Consider the following 23,647-nt stretch of genomic DNA (forward strand, 5'->3'; position numbering starts at 1 on the left):
GCAGCCCATTCAGTGCCTGAAGTGGATTGGCTTACCATGTGGTGGGCACTCTAAGGAGGGCGCCACCCTTTAGTAATGGACTAAGGGCACTAAGTGGGGCGCTACATCCAAGATCGCAAGGTTGAGACAGGTACAACAACGACTGTACAAACAGTCATTTTCTACAGTTTCTTTACAGTTATTGAGGTACACATACGCAGGTGTATTTCTGTAGGGATCCTTTCCATGTTGTCAGACCCTTCTTATAACATTTATGAGCCTGTCAGTGACGAAAACAAGTGGTTTACTCTGACGTGCTGGCTTGCCTCATTGGCGGTTCAGAAAATTATTCAGAGCAGTTGTTGAACATGGGTTACAATTTATAGAGTATGTTAACAACTGGTTGTGAAAACATAAGGCCTACCCTGTAGCTTCAGTGGATAGCCCACATTTTCTTCACTGTTAAGATGACCAACATGGTTACCCATCTCTGCTGACACTTTGATAACTGGATCATGAAGAATCATGGTAGGTAGTGCAAGGTTTAACAGGAGGCCTAATAGGGGCACAGAGTTTTGAAAACCCTGTAAATATTTTTACATCTTCAAACATTTGAACAATATCTGCTGCTCATGCTAAATATCACACAGCAATTGCGGCCAATAACTTTATAACTTCACAGTTCACAACTTCCAGTCCCAAAATGGAAGGACTAATCCTCCACAGGACCCCAGGGCGTCCTGTGTAGCTGTCGTCCAGTAGAGTGCAGTATAACACAAAATAGGTTTCTATTTGTAACATTTGCTCAAGTGTGTTGATACCAATACAATTTTATGATAAGAGTTTAGGTAACAAGCTGCTTACTTAGCCATGTCTGTAAAGTAAACAGGAAATGACTTCTACATTCTACTTCTCGTTTCCTTATCAATTGCATGTACACAATGCATCAAGTAGGCCTACAAAATGGTATTGACATGTTATGTAGCCCTAAAATAGACCTAAGGTTTTTCTTGGTGCTAACGTGATTGCAAATTAAGGTTTGTTTATTTTGCATCAGTTTCATAGTGGACCTTTTAGAGAAAAATATTGCAGGGTGGGGATGAAATTGCATCTTAAACAAGGTCATTCTGACCAATAAAGAGTCTCGATAGAGGAGATTATTTGATTGGTTCTGGTCTTGTGAACCATGAAGGAGTGTTGGGAGGCCTCCTGAGCCAAGGAAGAACATGTCTGTTCTGCCACCCAAGAAACACTTCAGTAAACTTCAGCAGACAAGACAGAGTTTTGATTTAGCATATATGTCATTGTTCTTAAATATCATAATTACAAAGTCAAAACAAATGGACATAAGCACACCTTCAGTTAGAAAATGAACACACAACCATAAGGAGGGGTTTCTTTTTCTTTTTCTTTTCTTTTCTTTTCTCAAAAATACAGTACAGTTTCCCTGTGATGATGCAATAACCGTGTCACATTTGGGTATTTCTCCTCAGACAATTCAGAATAGCACAAAATACAACACAAATATAAATATATTTTCCCTTTACATTATTTTTGAAACAAAATTAGATGATTTGGCTCTTGCTACAACATTTCAATTGGCCAATGCATATAAATTAACAATATCATAAACAACAACCATACTTAATAATGATATCAATAATGACATAAAGCTGTCTTTTTGTACAAATCTTGTTAGTTTACAGTATAAAATTTAACACATGAATGACACCGAAGTTGGGAATTAAATAAGACAGCCAGGGGCTGTATTCTTAATAGTAACTTCTGAGAGTGAGTTTTAGCTTTCTTTGCTGAGTTAGATGAGAGTTCCTGGAGAGGTGATTGTTCAGCTGCATGTCATCTCCATGCTTCCGCTATGCAGCATGTAGGTTACTGTGCCATGGTGAAGAAGGAACTGTAGTTGGTGTGTAGGCATTCAGAGAGGTCCATTTACCCAGACCAACATGGCATCAGAGTGTTGGCCTCAACTGAAGGAGAGGAATTGCTTCCCTCTCATCTGTCTCTCTCCTCTTTTGTCCTGAGAGCACCTTTGGTATTGGCCTGCTGTGTGACTGCAGTAGGGAGAAGAGGAGTTCATCATCATATGGGAAATGTCACTGCTTCTATCCAACAGGAGAAGTCAACCCAAGTGGAAGAAGAAATGGGACTCTGGTTATGGCCAGGATTGTGAGCACCATTGCAGTCTTTCAGTGTCTGTGCAGCCCACCGCCTCCGGAGTCCAAAGTCTGTGCTCTTCCACCCTTACCTCCCTGGGGCCACTAGTGTCATCGTCCCGGACAGGACGTGGGTTTGATGCAGCGGCCCTGGAAATGTACCAAGTTTGCCGGGCAGTGGCAGCCAGCCACGCAGGGTCTGTTGCATGGCCCAATCTCGTTCCAGTTGTCGCACGTTTTGGTGCAACCCGGCCCGCATGTGTCATACACGGCACCGTGCTTGCACTGGGTGGCTGGATTGGGAAAAGGACAGAGAGAGAAATAGTTAAGGCAATGAACACAGAATCAGACCGTGCCTGTGTGTGTGTCAACAGATGACTATGTTGAGGCAGCCAATAATATCTGCCAATGATATACTTTGCTGATGAGATCAGCAACTTTCCTCAGATGTTTGAAATGACATGAATGCACTTCCAAGTCTGCTTTTGCTATTAACCACCAGGCAGGAGGTTGACTAAGATGGATTCTACGGAGACGGGACAGACATCACGTGGAGCCTCACAGCAAGGTCTCAGGAGTGTTGGAACCACCAAGTTTCTTCTCTTTTTGACAAATAAATAGATGTGGTTCTTAGCTTTTTTTAGCCACTAGATGTCATCTGTTGGCTTATACTAGATTTAAAAAACCTACCGGTAAGAACCACCACCATTTAGCCTCTCGTCTTCTTTCTTACTACTCCACAAACCTGACATAATATCACTCTTGACTGCTCACCCTGCACCCTCTATAGCTCTTCAGAGAGTGGCAGGACGTTCTCCTCTAAAGTCTCCTCTTCTGGCTTCTCCTCATTGCTGTCCCTTTAGCCACCATATAAGTGTGTGGAAAGGCTAATGCTGGGAGGAGAGCAGTGAGGTCACCATGAGGGTGCTCCCTGCATGCCATATGAATGGGGTCCTGGTCTGTACCCATGGATAGGGCACTGGCATTATGAGCCGTGATGACACTCATCGTGTGAGTGACTACTGGCGTGAGATGATTGCTCTCATCAACCCTTGTCAGGTGGTTCCTTTCTGTCCCTAAAACTGAGTGAATGTATGGTGTATGTGTATCCAACAGTCTATTAGGAGAGGTCGGGTTGCGTGTTCTGTTACTCACTCATGCAGTTCTGCTCGGGTCTCCAGTGCACCATCGCTCCCTCTCGCTCACAGGCTCGGCTGTAGGCCATGAAGGACTCACAGTAACAGTTCTTATGCACCGGACACTCACACATGTCTGTTACACAGGACCTGAAAGAAAAGATGTGCGTTAGAGCGGGTGGTTATCATCCCACTGCCTGTTTCTGTTGCAATCAAGTGACTTTTGACGATGTATTGACAAAATGTCCAGTTACAAAATATATCCCCTCAATGGGTCGGGAGTGCAAGGTGTTAGGTATGTTCCACCAATAGCAATGTATCTGCTGTGAAGCAATGTTTTAAGAGACCAAATCAATCAAATAAATACTTATCTTATCACAAAAAAGTGTATAGTCAGGGTTTTCCTATGTTTGATCTATATTTGCTGAACGTTTCAAATCTATAGCTAGCTCACAGTCAGGATAGGCTTAGAGGAAGAGACAGATTATGTCCTTGTGACATCCTGCAGATCTAATGGAAATTCCACACAAATGTATCATTCAACTGTCAGCTGTTTTTCCAAGGCAACCTTATAGCCCCAAAAGAAGAATCTAGTACAAGCAACCCTTGGACACCGGCTGAGTTCCTGGTCATAGTCCAATGATGACCCCTGTCTGTGCGCCTCAATCACTCAAACCTTTCCTCAAAACTGGTTCAGGTTTTAAGGGCTTTGCCATCCGTAAGCAGGGCGACTGGTTGGTCATCCATATCTGTTTTAAGGGCATATAGCAAGAGCCTGGGGATGACTTTTGCACGTTTTGTCCAGGACACAAGGGGAAGGGGAATAACAGATTGCTTCCTCTGTTTGTGAATGGCTAAAATGGTGGTCTATATAGCCATGTTGAAAAAAGCTTTTCTTGCTGGGGGGAGTCCAGCAGACGGGGGAACGGAGTGAGTTTGATGATGAAACCACAGTCTAGTGTGAAGTGAGGCTTGGAGCCTGTTGAAAGCCCCTGTGTGGTTTGGAGAGTGATAAAGTCACGCAATACTTCAATCCACACCACCATCATCTCTTCCAATGCCTTTGTGTGTGTGTGTGTGTGTGTGTGTGTGTGTGAGTGCGTGTGTGCGTGTGTGCGTGTGTGCGTGTGTGTGTGTGTGTGTGTTTTCCATCCACTTTTATGAGTGAAAATCCTTCTGGTTGAGTGACCGAGTGAAGGGTAAGGTGTAGACGCTATATGACTGTGATCTTTCAAAATCACCCGTTTTGTCGTTCTGCTGGTTTCCCCTTTCATTCAAACAGCCGAGATGAAATTAAATAGTGAGCTAACCTTTGAGATACTGCTGATGTGGTACACCAAGGTCAGGCATTCAATCCCACCAAATAAACTTTTTAAATCGGGGCAACAGTGTCTTCTATGTGAATAAATGCAATTGTGGCATCAGGGCAGATTTAAGGAGGACTGGAAACCACATTAAAGGGAATGCCCTGAACACAACATACAGAGTCGTGGAGATTGGACATTTTTGTTTGTAGTTTTTGATGATAATTGTTGTGTATGTCTAGTGTTTTCCCCCACAATGTTTTGCCTAGGGTTCCCTGAGATGGTAAGATGCTAAACAATTGCCTATCATACTAATATACAAGATTTAGCCTATACACTGTACACAAGCAACATGATATTAATCAAGCAATCGCTTCTGATTTCCAGAAACTAGCTTTTCGAGTTAATCGAGTAAATCTTAGTAAATGTTGGCTCACACACCTGTAGAAGGAGGTGAAGTCCACAACTGGGTGACACTTCTGGAACTCCCAGGACTTGATCTTCTGGCAGGCCCTGTGTGCGCGGAACTTCACCTTGACGGAGCCAGGGCACAGGTACGAGGTGGGTCTGCGCGGTGCCTGGTTGCACATCTCATTGCCTTCTATGCGCCACGTCTCTGCAAACTCGTCCACGTCGAACTTGAAGATGCCGTCGCCGCCAATGGTGTCGTCCCGCTTGTGGCCATTGTAGTTCCCGCAAAGGCCGCACAAGCGACCTCGCAGGTGGGGTGCGGCTACCACCTCCACAAAGCTGTCTCCATCCCAGGTGATCTCCAGCCCTGTGGGAAGGATAGGGAAATAGGGGAGAGAAAAACCAGGTGAGAGAGGTCGCACTCGTCCTCATTCAGCTAACTTATACTAACACACAACACATAACATATACAGAAAGAAAATACAGCCGCAGTTCCATCCGCTCTCACAAACTAACCTGCTAGGCCTTTAATTATAAGCTTATGGAGAGATCTACATGTTATAGATCTGAATGGCCAGTCTCTGATACAATTTCTCTCACTCACACACACATGAACACACAAGTTGACTAACCTACAATAAGTTTCAGCAGATAGCTGTCCAGGTCTTTTATTCATTTAGTTAACTTCCTTAAATGACACATACCGCATCACAGAAGGAAAGTACAGCTACAGAGACCATATAACACACAATGCTGTACAACACATATGCCCTCACAGACTATCTATTTGTTATAGGACAATATGGCCTATATTCAATTTGTTGTAGGAAAGTATGGACTCAATTATACAATTTCTCTGTACATTTCTCAAGTATAGGCAAGTTCTCTGTCTTTCAGTCTGTCTCTCTCTCTCACACACACACAAACACAAACACACACGTTGACTAACCTACAATGGTGGTAAGTTTCAGCAGATAACCATCCAGGTCTATGTGGACGCCGGTGCTGTGGAAGGGCAGGGCGATGCGGGTGCCGTTCTGCCTGACGGTGAGGTGCTGGTGCAGGCTGATGCTGAGGCCCGACACCTGCAGCTCCACAGACTTGGTCCAGGAGAAGGAGCGCGTCCGCCGGGCGTCGTTCTTCACCAGCACCACGAAGCTGGCCGCCGAGGAGCAGTCTTTGGTCAGCACGTACTCACACGTGCCCTGGAAGTTAAAGGTGCGCCCATCGAAGGTGTTGTAGTGGGGGTCCCCAAATACAGTGCACACACCAGGCTCTGGAGGAGAAAGAGAGCAACAAAGACAGAGAGAAGGGAGGGAGAGAGAGAGAAAGAAAGAGATTTATATACATTCATTTGACTTCTGTCTTTTGTTCTTCAAGGCTGTTAAAAGCTCGAACTAAAATATCCTCTGACCCGAGCAGCCTAACAAAGTAACATTAAAAACATACATTATGTTTCATTTCAATATAACGAATGCGTCGAACTGCTGTACACTTCACTCTGGTCATACAATCCCTTCTGTGTCCACAAGCAAGCCCCGCGCTTCACACTCCCACACACTGAAACGCACTGAAATGAAGGAACTGAATGACTTACTCACTTTCAGTGCAAACAGGACAGCAGCCGGTTCGATTCAGTATCTTATTCTGTGAACAGAATGGGTGGAGAGAGAGCCAGTCAGAGGCGCAGCACGGATATAAATACACGCCGTCAGGCCCAGGCAGGGGGACAGACTGACAGACATTGTTGTGGGGAAACATGAGACGGCCGAGAGCCACAGAGGGGAGCTGGGACTCGGGGTAGGGTGGGCGGCGGCGGTGGCGGCGGCGGCGGCGGTGGGGCTGACTTCTATCGGTGCACATCACAGAGCCCCTGTCCCACGCCCACCTCTTCTCTACCCCAGGGGTGTTTTTTTTTTTTTTTTTTCAAGGCAGACACCCCACTGTACATCACACATACACACACACACCCTCACACACACACACACACCCACACACACACCCTCACACACAGTGTTATCTGGACCCCCACGCTTTACAAAGAGCTGCCATGTCTTTGATGGCTTGCCTTTGAGGAGGTAGTTTTTTCGGGAGCCTAAATATAGGGTAGTGTTTCTCCAGCGTCACTCACAACTTGGGTGAGTCAGAGGCATTTTGATCTGCTTACAAAGGCAAGGGCTCGGGAGACCGGGTGTCTCTGCAAAGGTGGTGGTGTGTGTGTGTGTGTGTGGGGGTGGAGGGGTCGACAGGCAAGTGTGACGAGGGGGGACTCTGGGAAACAGTATAACAGGTGAGCAAGTAGGTGGGGGGGGGGGGCTTGCGAATAGAGAATACCGATGGGAATGGCGGTGAATTTGGATCAGGCAGCACACAGGCCACCAAAATGGCCAAAGGGACCTGATCAATGTTAGTCTCAGGTGGAAAAGAAAAGGTTGGCCGTGGGTGAGACTTCAGTAAATCACTTTGAACACGTCGCGTATGTGCATATAGCAAGTGTGGGTTAGTCACACTCCATAACTCTGCAGGAGGAGGCAGAGGTAGAGTTATGGACTGTGAGCAGACAAAACAGGTGGGTAAGCAAGACAGGACAGGAGGAAATAGTATCGGCTCAAAATGAGGTCCATATAGCAGCTTAAGTATGAACAGTCCATCAGCACTCAAAATTCCTAGAATACTATTATTCACTTCTAGTATTTTAAATGCTGTGTCTCTATGCGTTTGAAATCTTACAATGTTGTTCTTGTGTAGTGACTCTCATAATAAACCTGGCACAAGAGCCACAGTCACTTGTAATGGTCTTAGCAGTGCATTATCTTTAGCTAATCCAGTGCAAGGACAGGTTACCCCCCCATGTCACCACATGTCAGCTGGAGACCACGCAGTCATCACACACTCACCGACGGGCAGCTGGTGATGGGCACACACTGTTTGGGTTGGCACTCGATGTTCCCCTTTACACAGGTGCATAAAGTGCAGTTCACAGATGACCACCTGTCCCCCTCCTGTGGCGCACACCAAGGGCAGAGAAACACAGGAATGCTCAGTCAACACACAAGGGCCCACACTGATCTAGGACCTGTCATGTCAGAATCAGGTTGTACCACCAGACAGTCTGTGTGCTGTGTCTACTCATATACTCACACACATGCCAATCAAAATAATCTGCCAGGTTATATGTTATGTTCATGATAGCCACATAGGAGTTTTTCCTGTGCAGAATTCTTTTTTTTCTTCACTGGGTGTTGGTGTAAGTGTGCTGTGCAATTGATCTTAACCTCAGGGCGACACATAATGAAGATGTTTGTGCAGTGTGCTATTAGTGGGGACATGGGGAAACTGGGAGATGGCCCACCCTGTAGATTTTGCTCTTGACACGACAGTACTTCACGTCCTCAACCTTAATGTAAGACAGACATTCGTCACAGCAGGGCTCCTGGCCACTACGGCAACTGCCTGGTTTGGAACACCTCTTCTTACAGACCACCGTGGAATCCTGGGAAATAGATTACAGGCTTCAAATCCATGCAGTCACACAGATTTGCCAAAATTAAATCCAAGGACATTTTTCCTTTTCCTTGTCTTTATAAAACATCTGAGATTTTGATATGATGACCTTTACATATACAGTTTGTCCTTGTTGCAGTGTTTCAAAAAAACAGTTTGTTGGTCAGTGGTGCTATTTGTCAGTTAGAATTTAGGCATACCAATGAATTTGACTTGATGTAAAAGGTAGGACTCGTAGAGCTCATTTGTGGTAGTGTCAGAGACCAATGAAGCACTGATTTCCCAATTCTATGCGTACATTCTACGCTCTGTGAACTACTTTTCACAAAAGCATCTGCTAAAGACGGCCAGTCTTAAGTCCATCCATAAACTATCCGAAACACATGATTTGTTGCTTCAGCTCTGTTAATGTCGTGAAATATTTATGGGATGTGAGGAAAACTCTGGCTGGCTCTCACCTTACAGGTACATGTGGTGCAGTTGTCGTACTTGAAGGATGTCCCGTTCTCGTAGACCTCACTGTGGAACAGACAGCTCCCCAGCGACAAGTCAAAAACCTTCCTCTGACCTACAGCAGACAGACCAACACATGTTGAAACATATCAAGCCTCCTGGACCACCATTTTGATCTCATGACACTGACTACGACAGACCTATTTGGTCCATAAAAGTCCTGGGTAAACCAAATTACGTCAACAGTAATGTTCAGATGATGATTTGTTAAATGAGATAAGAAATAGGGGGTGAAAACAAGTCAATTCATCCAAAGGTCTGCTGAAATGTTTAACTAATTGGAATGTTGGGGCAGAGGATCTTTAACCCTGTCAATGAGGTGTAGAGCCCCGTCGGCCATGCATGACTCTCTGCTTTTGTCATAACTCATAGAGGGGGTTAACAGGAGGGGAGGGGATGTTGAGATGGGGGGGGGGGGGGGGAGGGTCTTACCCAGGCATCTGGGGCAGCACTGGCCTGCTGGGGTGTGACTCAGATGAGCAGGGCAGGAGAGAACGGGGCAGATCTCTCGATGGCACATTGTACGACCTCCCTGAGGTGACAAACACAGACACACACACACACACATTAACATTACAACACCCCAATACATGACGCACCAGTGCTTATCACTAGTTTAATCCCTAGATATGAGTAGACTGAAACTACTGGCTCTTGGTAAACCTTTTTTCTCAACTTTTACACTGTAGAACTGAGTTACCTGTGTTTGTTGTCCACAACTACCATCTAAAGAGAATCAAAACTTTAACCACTAATTGCAAACAAACAAACAAAAAAAAACTCCTCAGAAATCTGTTGTGAAATAACGGCAGCATGTGGAAAATCCCTTGACCTGCTACTGTGGGAACCAGCAGCAGCTCCTCATGCGTGAGAGCACTAACTGATTTACTACTCACGGAGACGAATGTAACTAATGGTGACAGCGGCCATTGCGGCAAGGAGGAGAACATCAGTCAGAGGCAGCATGATGAGCGAGACCAATCCCTCACTTTCTTCTCACCCTAATATGACAGATAAGGCTCTACTGTTCCACAAATCAACCTTCTCTGACGGCCATGTGAACTCCAATGGGTGAGTGTGTGTTCAGGCCTGTCATATTCTCCACATCACTTAAAGAGATAATATGCAACAGTTTGGCAATCATGTTTTTTTATGAGCAACTAGTAGCCCTACTTGTTTTTTAACCAAAACTCTTTACTGCAGCTTTAAGGTAGATAGATTTGTGTAATGTAAGGTGTTAAGCTTTGAGCTGGTAGGATCCAAAACTGCCACTACATAAAGAACAAAGCTGGGTCAGCAGGTAAGACTATCCAAGGCTTTTCCCAGGTCAAACGATGTAAGATCACCTTATAATTTCCCATAACTGATGAGTACTTTTGATACCTGCAGAGCATGGGAATGTGCTTCAAGTTGTGATTTTTGGCGAGCCAAATGTTTGCATATTTACACTCACACACAGCACTTTATCATTTCTTAATTACACAACACCATACAAATATGGCAAAGAGAAATCGATGCATGCCAAACGTCAAATTCAGAAAATATTGAAGCAGTGCAAATGTTAAACTTCCCAAAAACAACACAAGGAGCAGAACATGTTCCTTCAGAAGAAGAAAAAACAGCACAGCAAACTCAACACACATGGTAATATTGCATTAGAAAAATCAATGACAGATTAGCTGAGGCCAGAAAAACACTTCCCATTCCTCCACCCTGTTCACAGTCCCTCCACTCTCGGACCAGCCATGCCTAGGCACTAATGTGTTTATATGAATTCTCTAATGTGCTTATTTATCTAACAGGGGAGAGGTGGACAGACTTTTCCTGCCCCGCTGAAAAATGGAGGGTGTCCTAAGACAAACTCATTTGGTCTGCCCTCACACCTCCGCTGCCTTGAGAGAATGCACAGCGGCCATGACACCATGGCATTCCTTTGATCAAGAATGACTTGAAGACCAAATTCTGGAAGCCATTTTTTCCCATGAGTATTAGAAGGTTGACAGGCAGTTTTTTTTAGACAGCCTCAGAGCAGCATGCAAACCTGTTCGTCCAGCTCAGCTGCTCAACATCAATATCATATTCAATACACAAGTGATGCAGTATCCACTCTAACGGACATCTGTGTGGGTCTGGGGCTGATCTGAGCCCAGTAGTTCTGGCAGAATTAAAACATAAGAGTTGGCCGAGTGTTCTTGGATCACAGCACTATCAACCATGTACTAAAACTAAAAAGTACTTTTTATCTTTGAGATTTGGTCTGAAATTCCATAATAAATAATATAACATCAAAACAAATTTGAGGTTATAAAAACTGTGTTACCAAAAAAACATCTCTTAAAAACTCTAACCTTCATAATGTTGCATCAAAATTCTATTGTATTCTATTCTAATGTGCTGGTGAAAATCTATTGTTTTTTGTAAGTCATTATGATGACGGTACTCACAGTGCAAGTGCATTTGATACATGGCTTTCCCTCAGGGTTGAACTCCGCCCTTTCCTTGTACAGACGACCCTCGAAGATACACCCTGTGTAAGCGTGACACATCAGGAAATCGAATTAGTCCGGGACATAATGACTTAATTCTCATCAGTGGGATTACAGAATCAAACTCTTTCCAGAAGAAACAAATATGGCAGCTCGTATATCAGTCTTGCTCGGTTTACGGGAAGATCCTGCCGCAGGTGGAAGATGCATCGGATCGGGATATGCAGTGGAAAACAAGCTTTACAGTTCCGGCCCTACAGCTCTGGCACTCATGTGTTCTTACTCAGTAATGCCTAAGTCAGACCGCAGAGAGTGAGAGAGCAGGGCCTGAGCTGCCTGCAGACATGGCCAGCAGAGTGGGCGCATGAGAGCAAAAACAACTGGATGATCACCTGGACAGGACGGGCAGCATTTCTTGGGATGAATCTTAGGGTTCTTACAGTGAACGACACATTGCATCTCGGCCTCAGTGATGACACCTTCCTGTCAGAAAAAAACAGCGACAAGATTAAACACTGTAAGCGAACGAAACAAAGCAAAAACCAAACAACCCCTAGACCTGTGGCGAGTGTCCCTGTGGTAACATTCCACCGCCTAGTCCTTGTTGCTCTTTCCCAGCTAAGACTCCATGCTGCTGTGTGGACCTCAGCAAATTCTGGACCTGCATGCCTCTCATTCCAGCATTAGAACAACTCTGCTCTCGGTTGCCTGGCCACACGAAGCCCCTTGGCCTCTGCTGGAGCTTAGGGTGCTGGAGGCAGATTAGGGGCTGGCGTATCTCTCACTATACACTCAGTGTCAGTGGGCCTCCGATCGCACATCCAAATCAGCTGACCCCTGTCACCTCTGACCCCCTGGGCCTCGGAGCCTTTAACACTGCATCAGTGTCAGAGGAGACCCGATGGAGCCAGAGTGGGTGGGGAGTCAAAAGGGAGAGTGAGGGCCTCATGAAGACCGGCATGCCAGTTGTTGCCTGTCGAACAGTCTTCGATAGGTCGACCAGTTTTACACAGGCTGTGTTAGACTGGCCAACAGTGCTCAGGGTTTCTGTCCGAGGTGGACAGTCGTGCTCTCCGGGGCTGATTCGTATGAGAAGCAGACTCTAAAAGTTGGCGTGAGAAACTGTGTTGAGAGGAGAACATGCCGCAGAACATGGTCGGAGAGCGTGAGGCGTGGGGAACACCGGGAGGTCCATTCCCATGCCGAGTGTCCAGGGAGGCGGATAATTGTTGCGTTCACTTATCCTGGCATCCAGCACGCCAGCTCCATCTGACACCTACACTACTGCTTAAGCGTTCGTACACGGACTCATATGTTCCTCCAATTAGGACCTCCAACGTTTCTGGAATCCACTCTGGAGCTCAAACACGCGTCTGTCTTTTTAGCTGTCAGGCCCTTTTCTGAGCGGAGTGCACACATGGAGGGTGAGCGTGCGCTGCACAGCGCTGCAGATTCGCTCCTTTCCTCACATTATCTCTCACAGAAGCCAGCTGAACAGCAGCCTCTGGCAGACTGCGGGGAATGTGTGGAAAGAGTGTGTATGTGTGTGTGTGTGTGTGTTTGTGTGTGTGAGAGAGAGAGGGGAGTGTGTGTGTGTTTATGTGAGTGAGAGAGAAGAGAGTGTGTTTGGGAGCTGATGGGGGGTGCAGATGGTTGCTGGGAGGACGGGCCGTGGTGTGTGGGGGTGTGGGGGTGGGCCTCGGCGGGGGATGTTACAGGGGGAGCGGGTGAAGTTTGGGAGGCTTGAGTCCAGATGTGTGGAGGACCGCGCAGCCAAGTTCACCTGGCTCCTCTCCGGAATAAATGAACCATAAATCATTTAAGGCTGTCTTTTTCTCTTATCTGTCCTTCTCTCTCTCTCTCTCTCTCTCTCTCTCTCGCTCTCTTTGTTTCGTTCTTTCTTTCAGAATTCCCTCTCACTTATTCGTCCTCTGCATCTCTCTCTCTCTCTCTCTCTCTCTCCCCATCTCCCCCGTCTCTGAACTGAGTGTGTGTGAGGGACTCACCTGACAGCGGCGAGTCATGCAGGGTTTAGTGGAGGAGCTCCAGCTATACGAGCTGTTATAGGACTTTCCCTCCAGCTGGCAACCTACAGAGAGACAGAAGAGCGAGGAAGAGAGAGAGACCAAAAACGGAGAGGATGATGTAAAAGACGAAGTGAGGAAAGGAAGCATAAGTGAGAGGAGTGGAGAAGAAGAGTGGAAGATGGATAGAGAGAGTGAGAAGACCATACAAAAATGTACTATGGAAACAGTGGATTAATAGCTATGCAATGATTTGGTCGAAATGGTTATCTACTTTTCAAATCCTCCAGAGACCCAGACATAAACACCATACGTTGCAAACATCACATCACATATAAGCAGTCAGGAATATAAGTTTAGAGGAAATGGGCACATGGAAGCACAGTAACTCAATTTAATAGATAAGATCAGTCTTTACAAACAATCATGAGTTGGAGTAGCAGCCCTTAAAACACACTGGGGTTGAGGCATTCCATCTATAATAGTTCTTCATTGTCCTGATCTGAGACTTCCATATGAAAACACAATTAAACACGCGGCCGAGAAAGAGAGAGAGAGAGAGAGAGAGAGAGGGAGAGAGAGAGAGAGAGAGAGAGAGAGAGAGAAAGAAAGAGAGTATAAAAAGGACCAGCATGGAGAGATGGCTGGAGTCTTCTCAACAATAATACATAAGATGGATTACAGCATGGGGATTTCCATTCAGAACAAACCCAAGGAAAAAAAAACAAGAGAGAGAAAAAAGGAGTGTTAAAAAGTCCAGGCATTTTTTAATAAAGCCCAACTCGTAAAACAGTCCCAGTTACAAACAAAAGGGCCGCACCCCATGCTGGGAGGTAGTGAGGCAGTGGGTTATGTCTGGAGTGACCCCAGGAGGAACTCTGCTCTTGCAGCGCTCTCACCCGACCGTGAGCGAGCGAGCGAGCGAGCGCACGCGGTCCAAGCCTGAGGCCTGAGCTGCGGAGGCTCAGGCCTCATAAAAACTACAGTTTTATTTCTGTGCCCCTTTTCTGCCTGTCGCTGCGTCCCGACGGCCCTGCGCCTCAGAAACCATCCAGCCACCAGCCACGTCTAATAAGGAGTCACTCCATGAGGACTTTATATTTCTTTAAGCACAGTTCAAATTATAACTTGTGCAAATCTGCCCAATTTACGGACTTGGCGAGCCTCAAAAGGGAATCTATCGGAGAGAGCAAGAAAAGCCCAAGGTCTTACCACATGAATGAGATTGTAGCCTATATTGTAGGGGACTGTGAAAGGGAAGAAGTGAAATGCTTCTGCAGTTGGAACATTCTGCCTCCATAGACTGGCAATAGTGTTGGGAGAGGTAGGGAGCCCATTATTAGTTCCCAAAGATCAGCGCTAACAGCAGTTCTACAGTTCAGCAACAGTCCCACAAACCAACAGGGGACAGTCAGTTATATGGTCTGTCTGTCTGCCTGTCTGTCTGCCTGTCTGTCTGCCTGCCTGCCTGCCTGTCTGTCTGTCTGTCTGTCTGTCTGTCTGTCTGTCTGTCTGTCTGTCTGTCTGCCTGTCTGTCTGCCTGTCTGTCTGCCTGTCTGTCTGCCTGTCTGTCTGTCTGCCTGTCTGTCTGTCTGTCTGTGTGTCTGTGTGTCGACACTAGTGTTGCATTGTTGGAAACCCCCGCCATTCCTCGATACTTCCTCGTTAGTCATGCAAGTGTGGACACTGCAAATAGATTTGAGTGTTTACCTTTGCATCGTTCACAGCAGGCTCCTGTCTGTTTGACCACCAGTGCGCAGTCCTCCGCCACTTGGGGGCATTTCTCCTGCTTGCAGTCGACCTTCTTGTTCTGAGGCCAAAAGGAGGAGAGAAGAGGAGAGCGGTTCAACAGATAATTCAGCATCAAAAGCTTGAGCAAAAACACCCAGTCCAACCAGGCGCTTATATGTATGTGTTAGTGCTGCAGTAAGTGCCTACTACACTCCCCTCCTAAATGCCCAAAGGCCCTCATTTGAGAGTGAAGCGTGGCAAATAAACAGAAGTGAATAAGAGAGTGCTGCCTAAGAAGTGGTGTGCTTGAACATCAGGAATATTTGGACACACACGTGTAGACTCCATGGCATGGCAACATTACATCGCTGCCCTCGAAACACGGCCCAGCCTTTTGACGTACACATTGGCCACAGCTGGTGCTGCCAAACTTAAAGTTGGCTAGAGTGGAGGGCGATCTATATTCCATAGCTTTAAATTCCAAAAAAAGAAATACTTGACCAAGCCAAAACAGATGAGATGCATGCTGTGGAAACACATGGATCTGATATTCATTTGTTACTGTATCACACGTGTTCAATGCTGTCCTCCCGTTGCACTGAACGAAAGGAGGAACGCAACAGAGTGAAAAGGGTAAGGGATATGGACGGAGAAGAGCCATGCAGATTCTCTGGTGCCCATCTCACTGCCTGACAGGGGCGGCTCCAGCGAGAGACAGCTCGGGGGCAAGGTCAGGGGAGGGGAGCACACCGCCAAACCCCCGTCAGAGAGACGTCCACGTGGACGACCAGAGACAGAGTGTGGGTATCATCTTCCAGCAAAGTGAGTAATAAGCCACCTCCCATTGATTTCCCTTCATAAAACCTCTGCTGTAGGTCAATACAAAGGATTCATTAAGGCATTTTATCTGCTTAGGAGACTGTCAGGGCATGACAGTAGGGAAGTGAAAGAAAGGTATGGAGGGACACAGAGAGAGAGGGAGAGAAAGAGAGAGGGGTAGAGTTGGAGAGGGAGGGTGGTGCAGCATTGTTAAAGCTCAAGTTGGACAGAGAGCGACAGAAGCGCCGTGATAAAAAAGAGAGAAAGAAGAGAATCCTCACATACACACTGCGTTGCTGTATGAAAGAATTCTTGCGGCTCAACACTGTCCATCTCAATTTCGCAAATGACGCGTATCGCATGCAACAACAATTTCACGCCCTCTTTATATAAATCACACGCACACTCCGTTGACCAACACACGAACATCTCTCTCTCGCTCCACAGTCACCACAGAGCTCCTCTCCGCTCCTCTCTGACCCCCCGTCGGTTCCCCGGCTCCCGTACCTCCAAGCTCCCTTCGGTCTCCCATTACCCGCGTACGCTTCAAACACCCAATAAAACATAGTCCCCGGGTCTCCACTTCGATATACTTTGCTGCACTCTGTTCACTCCGCTCGTAAAGAGGCAGGACACTTATTCCCGAGGCAACTTTGATTTAGGCCGCTGTCACACAAAGCAGAAGAAGCCGAATCTCTTCATGCGCGGCTGATTCCTAACATATCGATGGATCCAGAGAGCTGTTTTTATGATGTGAGCATATGAGGAGTCAGTGTGAGGGGAGAGATGGGACTAACTGTCACGACCACAGATGTAGAAAAGTCAGTAGTAATTCTGAATCTATGGCCATGACATACTCTGTCATTTTTTTTAGGCTATGTGAAGAGGCAGGCCTCCATGTGCACAGAATAGCATGGATACAGTCAGTCAGAAACATAACAGACTGGACAAAAATACCGAATGACTACGAGCAGAACGAGTAAAAGTCTACCTAACCAGATTCTGGAAAAGCAACGTGTATATTTGACCAAACTATGTGAATACATCAGAATGGGATGATCGCTGCGGTTGCGCTATGGCATAGTGGTTTAAGTGCCAGGCACTGGACCGGACGCATGACTGCATCTCAGCCAAACGGAGGAGACTTCAGGAGCCAGAGGTCTGAGAGGGGCCACTATTTTAATCTTTTTCAGATTTAGAAGAGACAATGACATGTAGCTACTCAGGAAATGGAACCTTTTAGACTTTGACTTGATGCACTGTGAGGGCATACAGTTAAGCCCTGCTTGCCTATTAGGGTACCAAATGAATGGGCAGCCGTAGCTGTACCATCTTCCTTTTTTAGATAGACCTACCTTGACAACAACACCTACACTAGGCAACATAGTTACTACATCTTACAAGGTAATCCCAAGTGCTGAAAGCTTAAATGACTTCCCAGAAGTAGGGTTAGCACAGCCGAATGCAGCCAATAAACAGCAGCTAAGTTAAATATTAGAATTTTAACAGTTTACAGTTACAGTAACAACTCAATCACATTATATCCTTTGTAGCAGGTCACACCATATCATTTCAATAGAAAATGGTCAAACCGCAAAAATGAGTGATAGCAATTGGTCTGATAACCACTCTCTTGAAAATTATAGCTGTTTATTTTTGTATTGTATGTGTTTTTAAAGGTTAAAAACTTGTTAAGAGTACAGCAGGTATATTGCCTCTGCATCACCCCAAGAGAACTCCCAGCACGGCCCATTTCTCCCCCATATCTCAACACCCGGCTTTCAGAGTCCATCACAGATCCAGCATCCATTAGCACTAAGTGACACGAGGCCGTGTGAGGAAGGGTCAGGAGTCAAATGAGGTGACAACTCCAGATAACCTCCCAAAAAAACCTCCTGCGGTATCAGTGAACCCGTTTCCTCTTTCCCGCTACACACAAGACACGTCTGCTCCATGAGCATGCTGTCACTCAACTATAGACAGACAATAAAAATGCTAGAACAACTGTCCCTATAAATAGATGTTTCGGCCAAGAAATCACTCAAGCGTACCTGAAGCTCCCCTCCAACGCTGCCTCCCCCGTTCCTCCCGGCGCCCCCCTTCCTCTGCGGGCAAGCCAAAACAAGTGCCCGCGCTTCTTGGTTTTCACTCATCTCTGGCAAAGGTATGGCAAACACACAAGGGCCCTTAAGAGGAGCACTCCACTTAAGAAAAAGCCTTAATCCTGCACTCCTTGCCCTCTCACCTTCCACCTCTCCCAAAAAACAAACAGGTCCTGACCCCGTGTATGGCCAGACTCTGCTCTGGGGCCGCCAGGCAGCCTGGTCCGCTGTGCTCTCTGGGGCCTGGAGAGAGGGAGACAGAGCTGGACTGTCTGTCTGGCCTTTCGCTCTCTGGGTTTCTCTAATCCTGCATGGAAGCTCCGGATGCCTCCTACCTCGCTTAGTGTGACCTGTCATGTCCTGAACTGGCCTTGAGGATTGCTTTGGCTCTTGTCTGTGTACTTCTGTACACCCTGACCGCCCACGCAGAGGCTTGTTTAACTTAACACCCCCCGCAACCCCCCCCCCCCCCCCCCCCCCCCCCCCCTGACTAACATCACTACAAGGGCTTACCGGAGGTTCTAACAGGCATCAGGATGAGAATGTGCAACTAAGAGTGTTTTTACTCAGCGTCGTAGTCACAAGCTTTTAAAAGGTTCTTCAGGGCTAACTGTCACCTTTTAAATTCTGATTTATTTACAGATAGCCAAAAAAGCCACCTGGACCATCAATCATGAGAAGAGAGATAGAGGGGACCAGAGAGAAACAACGACAGGGAGAGTCGGTGACATTGACAGAGTGAGAAAGTAAGATAGAGAGCGGAAGGGAGAAGGAGAAGGAGGAGAGAAAGAGGGTGCAGAGGTGTACAAGACAGATACAGAGAGAGAGAGAGAGAGAGAGAGAGAGAGACAGACAGACAGAGACAGAGCTGCAGGCTGAGCGACATGTCAGGAGGATCACATGCCTGTGAGAACCGATTTGTGGCTGTCTGTTACAGGCTTGGCGGGCCAGCAGATTCCTGCCTTTTGCGCGGCGGCCCCTAGAGAGAAAGGGCCCTCTGTGTTTTCCCTCCTGTGCTTCCATCAGTGGATGGCCATTAGCGGGTACTTAGCAGTGACAGTGAGCGGCTCCCAGGCTCCTGCGCACTCCGGCGGCTGCCTCCAACCACGACAGTGTGGCGGCACTGCCGTCTTTCAACTCCATCCCCCCTCCCGCCTGCCAAACTGCCCCCCCCCCCCCTCCCTTCAGCCCCCCTACCCCACGCCCCACGCATGTGACAAGCCAGGGTGAGGTTGAGATTAAAGGTTGGGCCGTGACCCCACGATGACTGATAGCATTCATCAGTGGCAAAGAGGATGGGGGTTTGATAAGAGCATGCTGAAGAGGAGACTAGTATCAAAGAGGTGATCCAATCCCAAGAGACAGACAGACAGACAGACAGACAGACAGACAGCCAGTCACAGCGAACACACAGGGACACAAACATGACAGACAAGAGAAGGGCTTGGTTCAGAGCAGGGGGATGATGTTCTCACCCAGGCAATCAAAGCTCAGCACTTGTCTGCAATCAAATGCTGAACAGTTTCTTGTTCCAGTCAATGGCAGGGAAAACCATAATCATTTTAATGTGTTGATTTCGACACAGGATAAGAAAAAGAAAAAATAATGATTGCTTTAGAGTGACTTCGAAGCTTGTTATTCGAAAATTCGAAATATCTGCCTTCTCATTTTCATATAAAAGCAGACTTAATAAAAAATAAAAAAAGGAATGAACTTGACAATTTGAGAATTTGATTGCTAGAAACGAATAGTGCGATAATTGTTAATGAATGTTTCATATTGTTTATAGCAACAATATATCCGTTTTCAGCAGACGGCAGACTGACACTCACCAGACAGACGCAGGATATGCAGGGGTTGTCGGTGATACTGGGATAATGGAGCAGTTCTCCTTCATTTTCGCAGCTGGGCTCGGTACCTGTGGAGAGGCCAAGAACAATCGATATAACAATATAACCACACTGACAAAGGTGGAGCTGTGCGTGAGCAGTAGCAAATAACAGATAACCCAATAGTAACAGTTCAGGTTAAATGAAGAAAACTGATGCTTTTCGAAAAAATCCGTGTCGGGTAAGGACTGAAATTAAGCAGACATGAACTGTTTGTAATAAGTTATATCGTGTCGTATAGCATTGTATTATTGCTTTTATAATTTACAGTTGTTATAGCGTAATTGTGCTGCTTTTAACAAAAACGGATGGTTTCCTTCATCTCAGTGGCAGACTGACACACAGACAGCGGGGCGACTAAAAATGTACAAACTTTCGCATATCATTATAAACCAGTTCTGATCTAAATGAGCGAAACCTATAAGTGTCTCACTCTCCAGGAGCATTGAAATGCTTACTTTGAAAGCACCTAGATCTGAACAAACAGCTATCGCTTCACACCTATTTTACACCTGCTGTGCCAAAGACAATTTATTTAACCCTAATCACACCCCAATTTTCCCTGCCTATCACATAAAAGTCAACTGGCCAGGGAACATCTCCCAGGCTCAAAGAAGAAGACAATAGACAGGTGATACTGCCGCATATTTCGAATACCTGTTAGGGACCCGTTCGGGCAAACTGATCCGAAGGGATTATGTGGTAATAGTGTTCAGCTGATATCGATACCAATGCTACTATTAGTCTCTACCCCTGCAGAGATGGGCGCGTTCAGAGTTTGACTCTTGCCAGGGTGACCTTAACAGTGAGATTTCACATACGGTCTCCAATATGCCTGTCTGAGATAAAAACCTACGCTCCGTGGGTATTTCGCGTGCGTCCGTGCAGCAAAGGCTACCAGTCAGCGCTTGACTGTTGTACATATTACAGCTGCGTGAGCGTCGTGTGACCACAACCTAGGAATGAAACACGACATGTTCAAAAACAACAGGGCAATAGACACGGATGCGGCTCACTGAAGCGAAAATCATGGCCTTTTGCTAGATAGCCGACTATGCACTTTTACGCACAGACTGCACACAACAGACGTGTCATTATCAGTTTGTGAAACAAAATGAAACCTACAACTCCTTACCTATAATAAAGGGTGAAATTAACTGCGACGTTTGTACCAACAAAAAGACTAGAAAAAAGCTGTGTGAGGATGGTGTGGAAAGTTTCATAGCCAAGACTCCCGTGCCACAAGAAAACAGCATCCTAAAATTGGTCCCGAGGAAGAGAAAAAAGAAAATAGAAAATGTATCCAAACTTGGAGGAGGAAAAAATACATTAAATCCAATGAGGAGATGATGAATATGTTGAAGATCTAGTAGGAAAATCGTCTTCCTTTAAAACGAGCCTCCAGCAGTTGTTGAAACTCAGCCCATAACCTTCACAAAATGCTAAATGACATTGCTTGTCTCCAGGCATCCGACAGTCGACCGGACACATGAAAATTACAATGACAAAGTCGAGCGGACAGGCAGGCGACAGCCCTCATGACACAGCCAGGATAGATTTTAATGCCCCCAAAACTGAAAGTGTGAAAAATAGCTCCTTAAAATTCATAGGCGCATCGTGTATTTCGCCAGGCGAATGCGCACTGATGTATACAATTTGCGCAAATTTAAGGGTGATAACACGGAGGAAACCAATTTCGCTGACAAAATAAAGGGAATATGACAAATGCCTCTCAGCAATTAAAGTAGTATATCTGTCCACGCTGGAAAAAAAGTCAGTCTTAAGTTTTGCCAATTGAAACGATGTTGCGGAGCTGTCATGAGATGAATTGCGACTGAACGGACCTAAGTTGGAGCTACAACTGCTCCAGCACTATGCAGCGCACGAGTGGCAAATCAACTCGACTCCCAACTTCTGGCGTTCGCACTGAGACCCGAAGCGATGCCAGAGCAATAGAAACGACACAGCTCCAGTTAAACATTCCCGCGACTAAGGAACCTCCCTCCCAACACGAAGAGATCGGCCCCTCAATATTTAAATCGTTGTCGGGGGTTTAATAATCCCACTGTTTTGGCGCACAGCTTGCCCGCAGATCCCTGTTGTTCGCTGCTTGTTAGGTAATGGAACAATCCCAACAAATCCCGAGAGACCCACCTACTGCTATTGCATCTCGTTTCACCAACCCCTCTATAGACAACATGTATTTCACATGTCTTTACAGGAAATCCGTGTGCTCAAGCGGGGAGGACCAGACGAGGAAAACAGACGGATTTACTGAGGACAAGCTCAACAGTCTGCACCATGCGTTATATCCAAGGGAAGATACGGGCTGTTCGGAGCACTACATAGGAAGTGTCACAGAGCAGAGTACGCTTTCTATCTCACATGTGTAAGATAGGGCGGCACATCAGTGTATCGACTGTATAGTGTGTCGAATTAACATAAAGGGCTCCATTCAGCTTCGGCATACATGACCCAGTATTTAGAATCTCTTAACTCATTTTATTTCCCCCCGAAAAACCCATAAATTAAGGCGGGATCAGAACCTTTAAAACACCAAGAAAGTTATTCCATTACTTCTATTTATCAGGTTTAACGGGCTACGTGTTATTATTTTTTTGTGACAGATTTATGTTTTACAACACTGGCTTACTTCAAATTGCAGCTCATGGTTAAGTTCAAATGGAAAGGCGAAGCATGTCTTCAAAGCGGCAATTACGACCCAGCCCCTTTTTATGACACTGAGCTGTCAAAGAAACAATGTTTCCTTTGCTTTAATTGTACAGCTTACAGTGTCATACATTGGAAACATGCCTCGTGGCATCAGAGAAGCCTATTTTGGTGGCTCTCTTTTAATAAATGCCTATTTAAGTCAGAAAAGTTTCGTTAATATTAAGCACTAGATGGCGCCAAACAGTACCCTTGTTTCGCATGGTAAAGACCTTGACCAAGCCGCGTTATTAGAGCGGTTGAGTCCATGTTTGGGCATGCTTTCTCCTAGCGCACATTTTAATCCCACCGTCTGTTGTCAGTTTACAAAAAACAGAGTTGGGGTGTATCAGTTTCCCCGTAATAAAGCAGGTCTAAGATGACATGAGAGGGCAGCAGATGTTAAGTGGCTGTCCAAAGGGTGTGTATCCCATGTGTGGTGAGGACAATATTTGAGCTCATCCTCCCGGATGTCAGAGGGATGTATGCGATCGTCTGAGCGCCACAGAGACTTAGCATGACGCCTGTATGAGAGTGTTTAGAAGTCCAGGTGCTGACTGCGTTTGTGAGTGTGTGTGTGTGTGTGTGTGTGTCTGAACATACGCATCTCGGCCTGTGTTTGCGTACGTGTGTCTGTCTGTGCGTGTGCTTGTGTGTGCACGTGCGTCAGCTGCCGAGGGTTAAGAAGGGAGGCAGACTGAGGGACTCCTGAAGAGGGGCCGGACAGACTCAGCTGTCATGTCGCAACTGGATGGTGACCCTGGTCAGACCCACGGGCCCGGACCGCACAGCATCCCAGGGCAGCGGAGCGCGTGTGAAAGCAGGATGAGTGCGACCTTTGATCTCTTCTGGGGTGAAAGGTCCAA

General features: G+C 46.4%; 1 protein-coding gene across 1 annotated transcript; it reads right to left on the minus strand.

Annotated features, from left to right (window-relative positions):
* Window positions 1-1,389: 1,389 nt before the first annotated feature.
* Window positions 1,390-22,802, minus strand: bmper (BMP binding endothelial regulator). Its single transcript, XM_031576680.2, has 15 exons — window positions 21,208-22,802; window positions 20,016-20,101; window positions 15,242-15,341; window positions 13,514-13,596; window positions 11,900-11,990; window positions 11,466-11,548; window positions 9,454-9,553; window positions 8,967-9,076; window positions 8,357-8,497; window positions 7,902-8,006; window positions 6,606-6,651; window positions 5,954-6,280; window positions 5,035-5,371; window positions 3,309-3,439; window positions 1,390-2,446 (listed from the first exon to the last, which is right to left on the minus strand). Exons 1-15 carry the CDS (start codon window positions 21,326-21,328, stop codon window positions 2,265-2,267), a joined length of 2,043 nt encoding a protein of 680 aa, XP_031432540.1. The 5' UTR covers window positions 21,329-22,802; the 3' UTR covers window positions 1,390-2,264.
* Between the last annotated feature and the right edge of the window lie 845 nt (window positions 22,803-23,647).

Source organism: Clupea harengus, chromosome 11, assembly GCF_900700415.2.
Source record: "Clupea harengus chromosome 11, Ch_v2.0.2, whole genome shotgun sequence".
NCBI lineage: Eukaryota > Metazoa > Chordata > Actinopteri > Clupeiformes > Clupeidae > Clupea > Clupea harengus.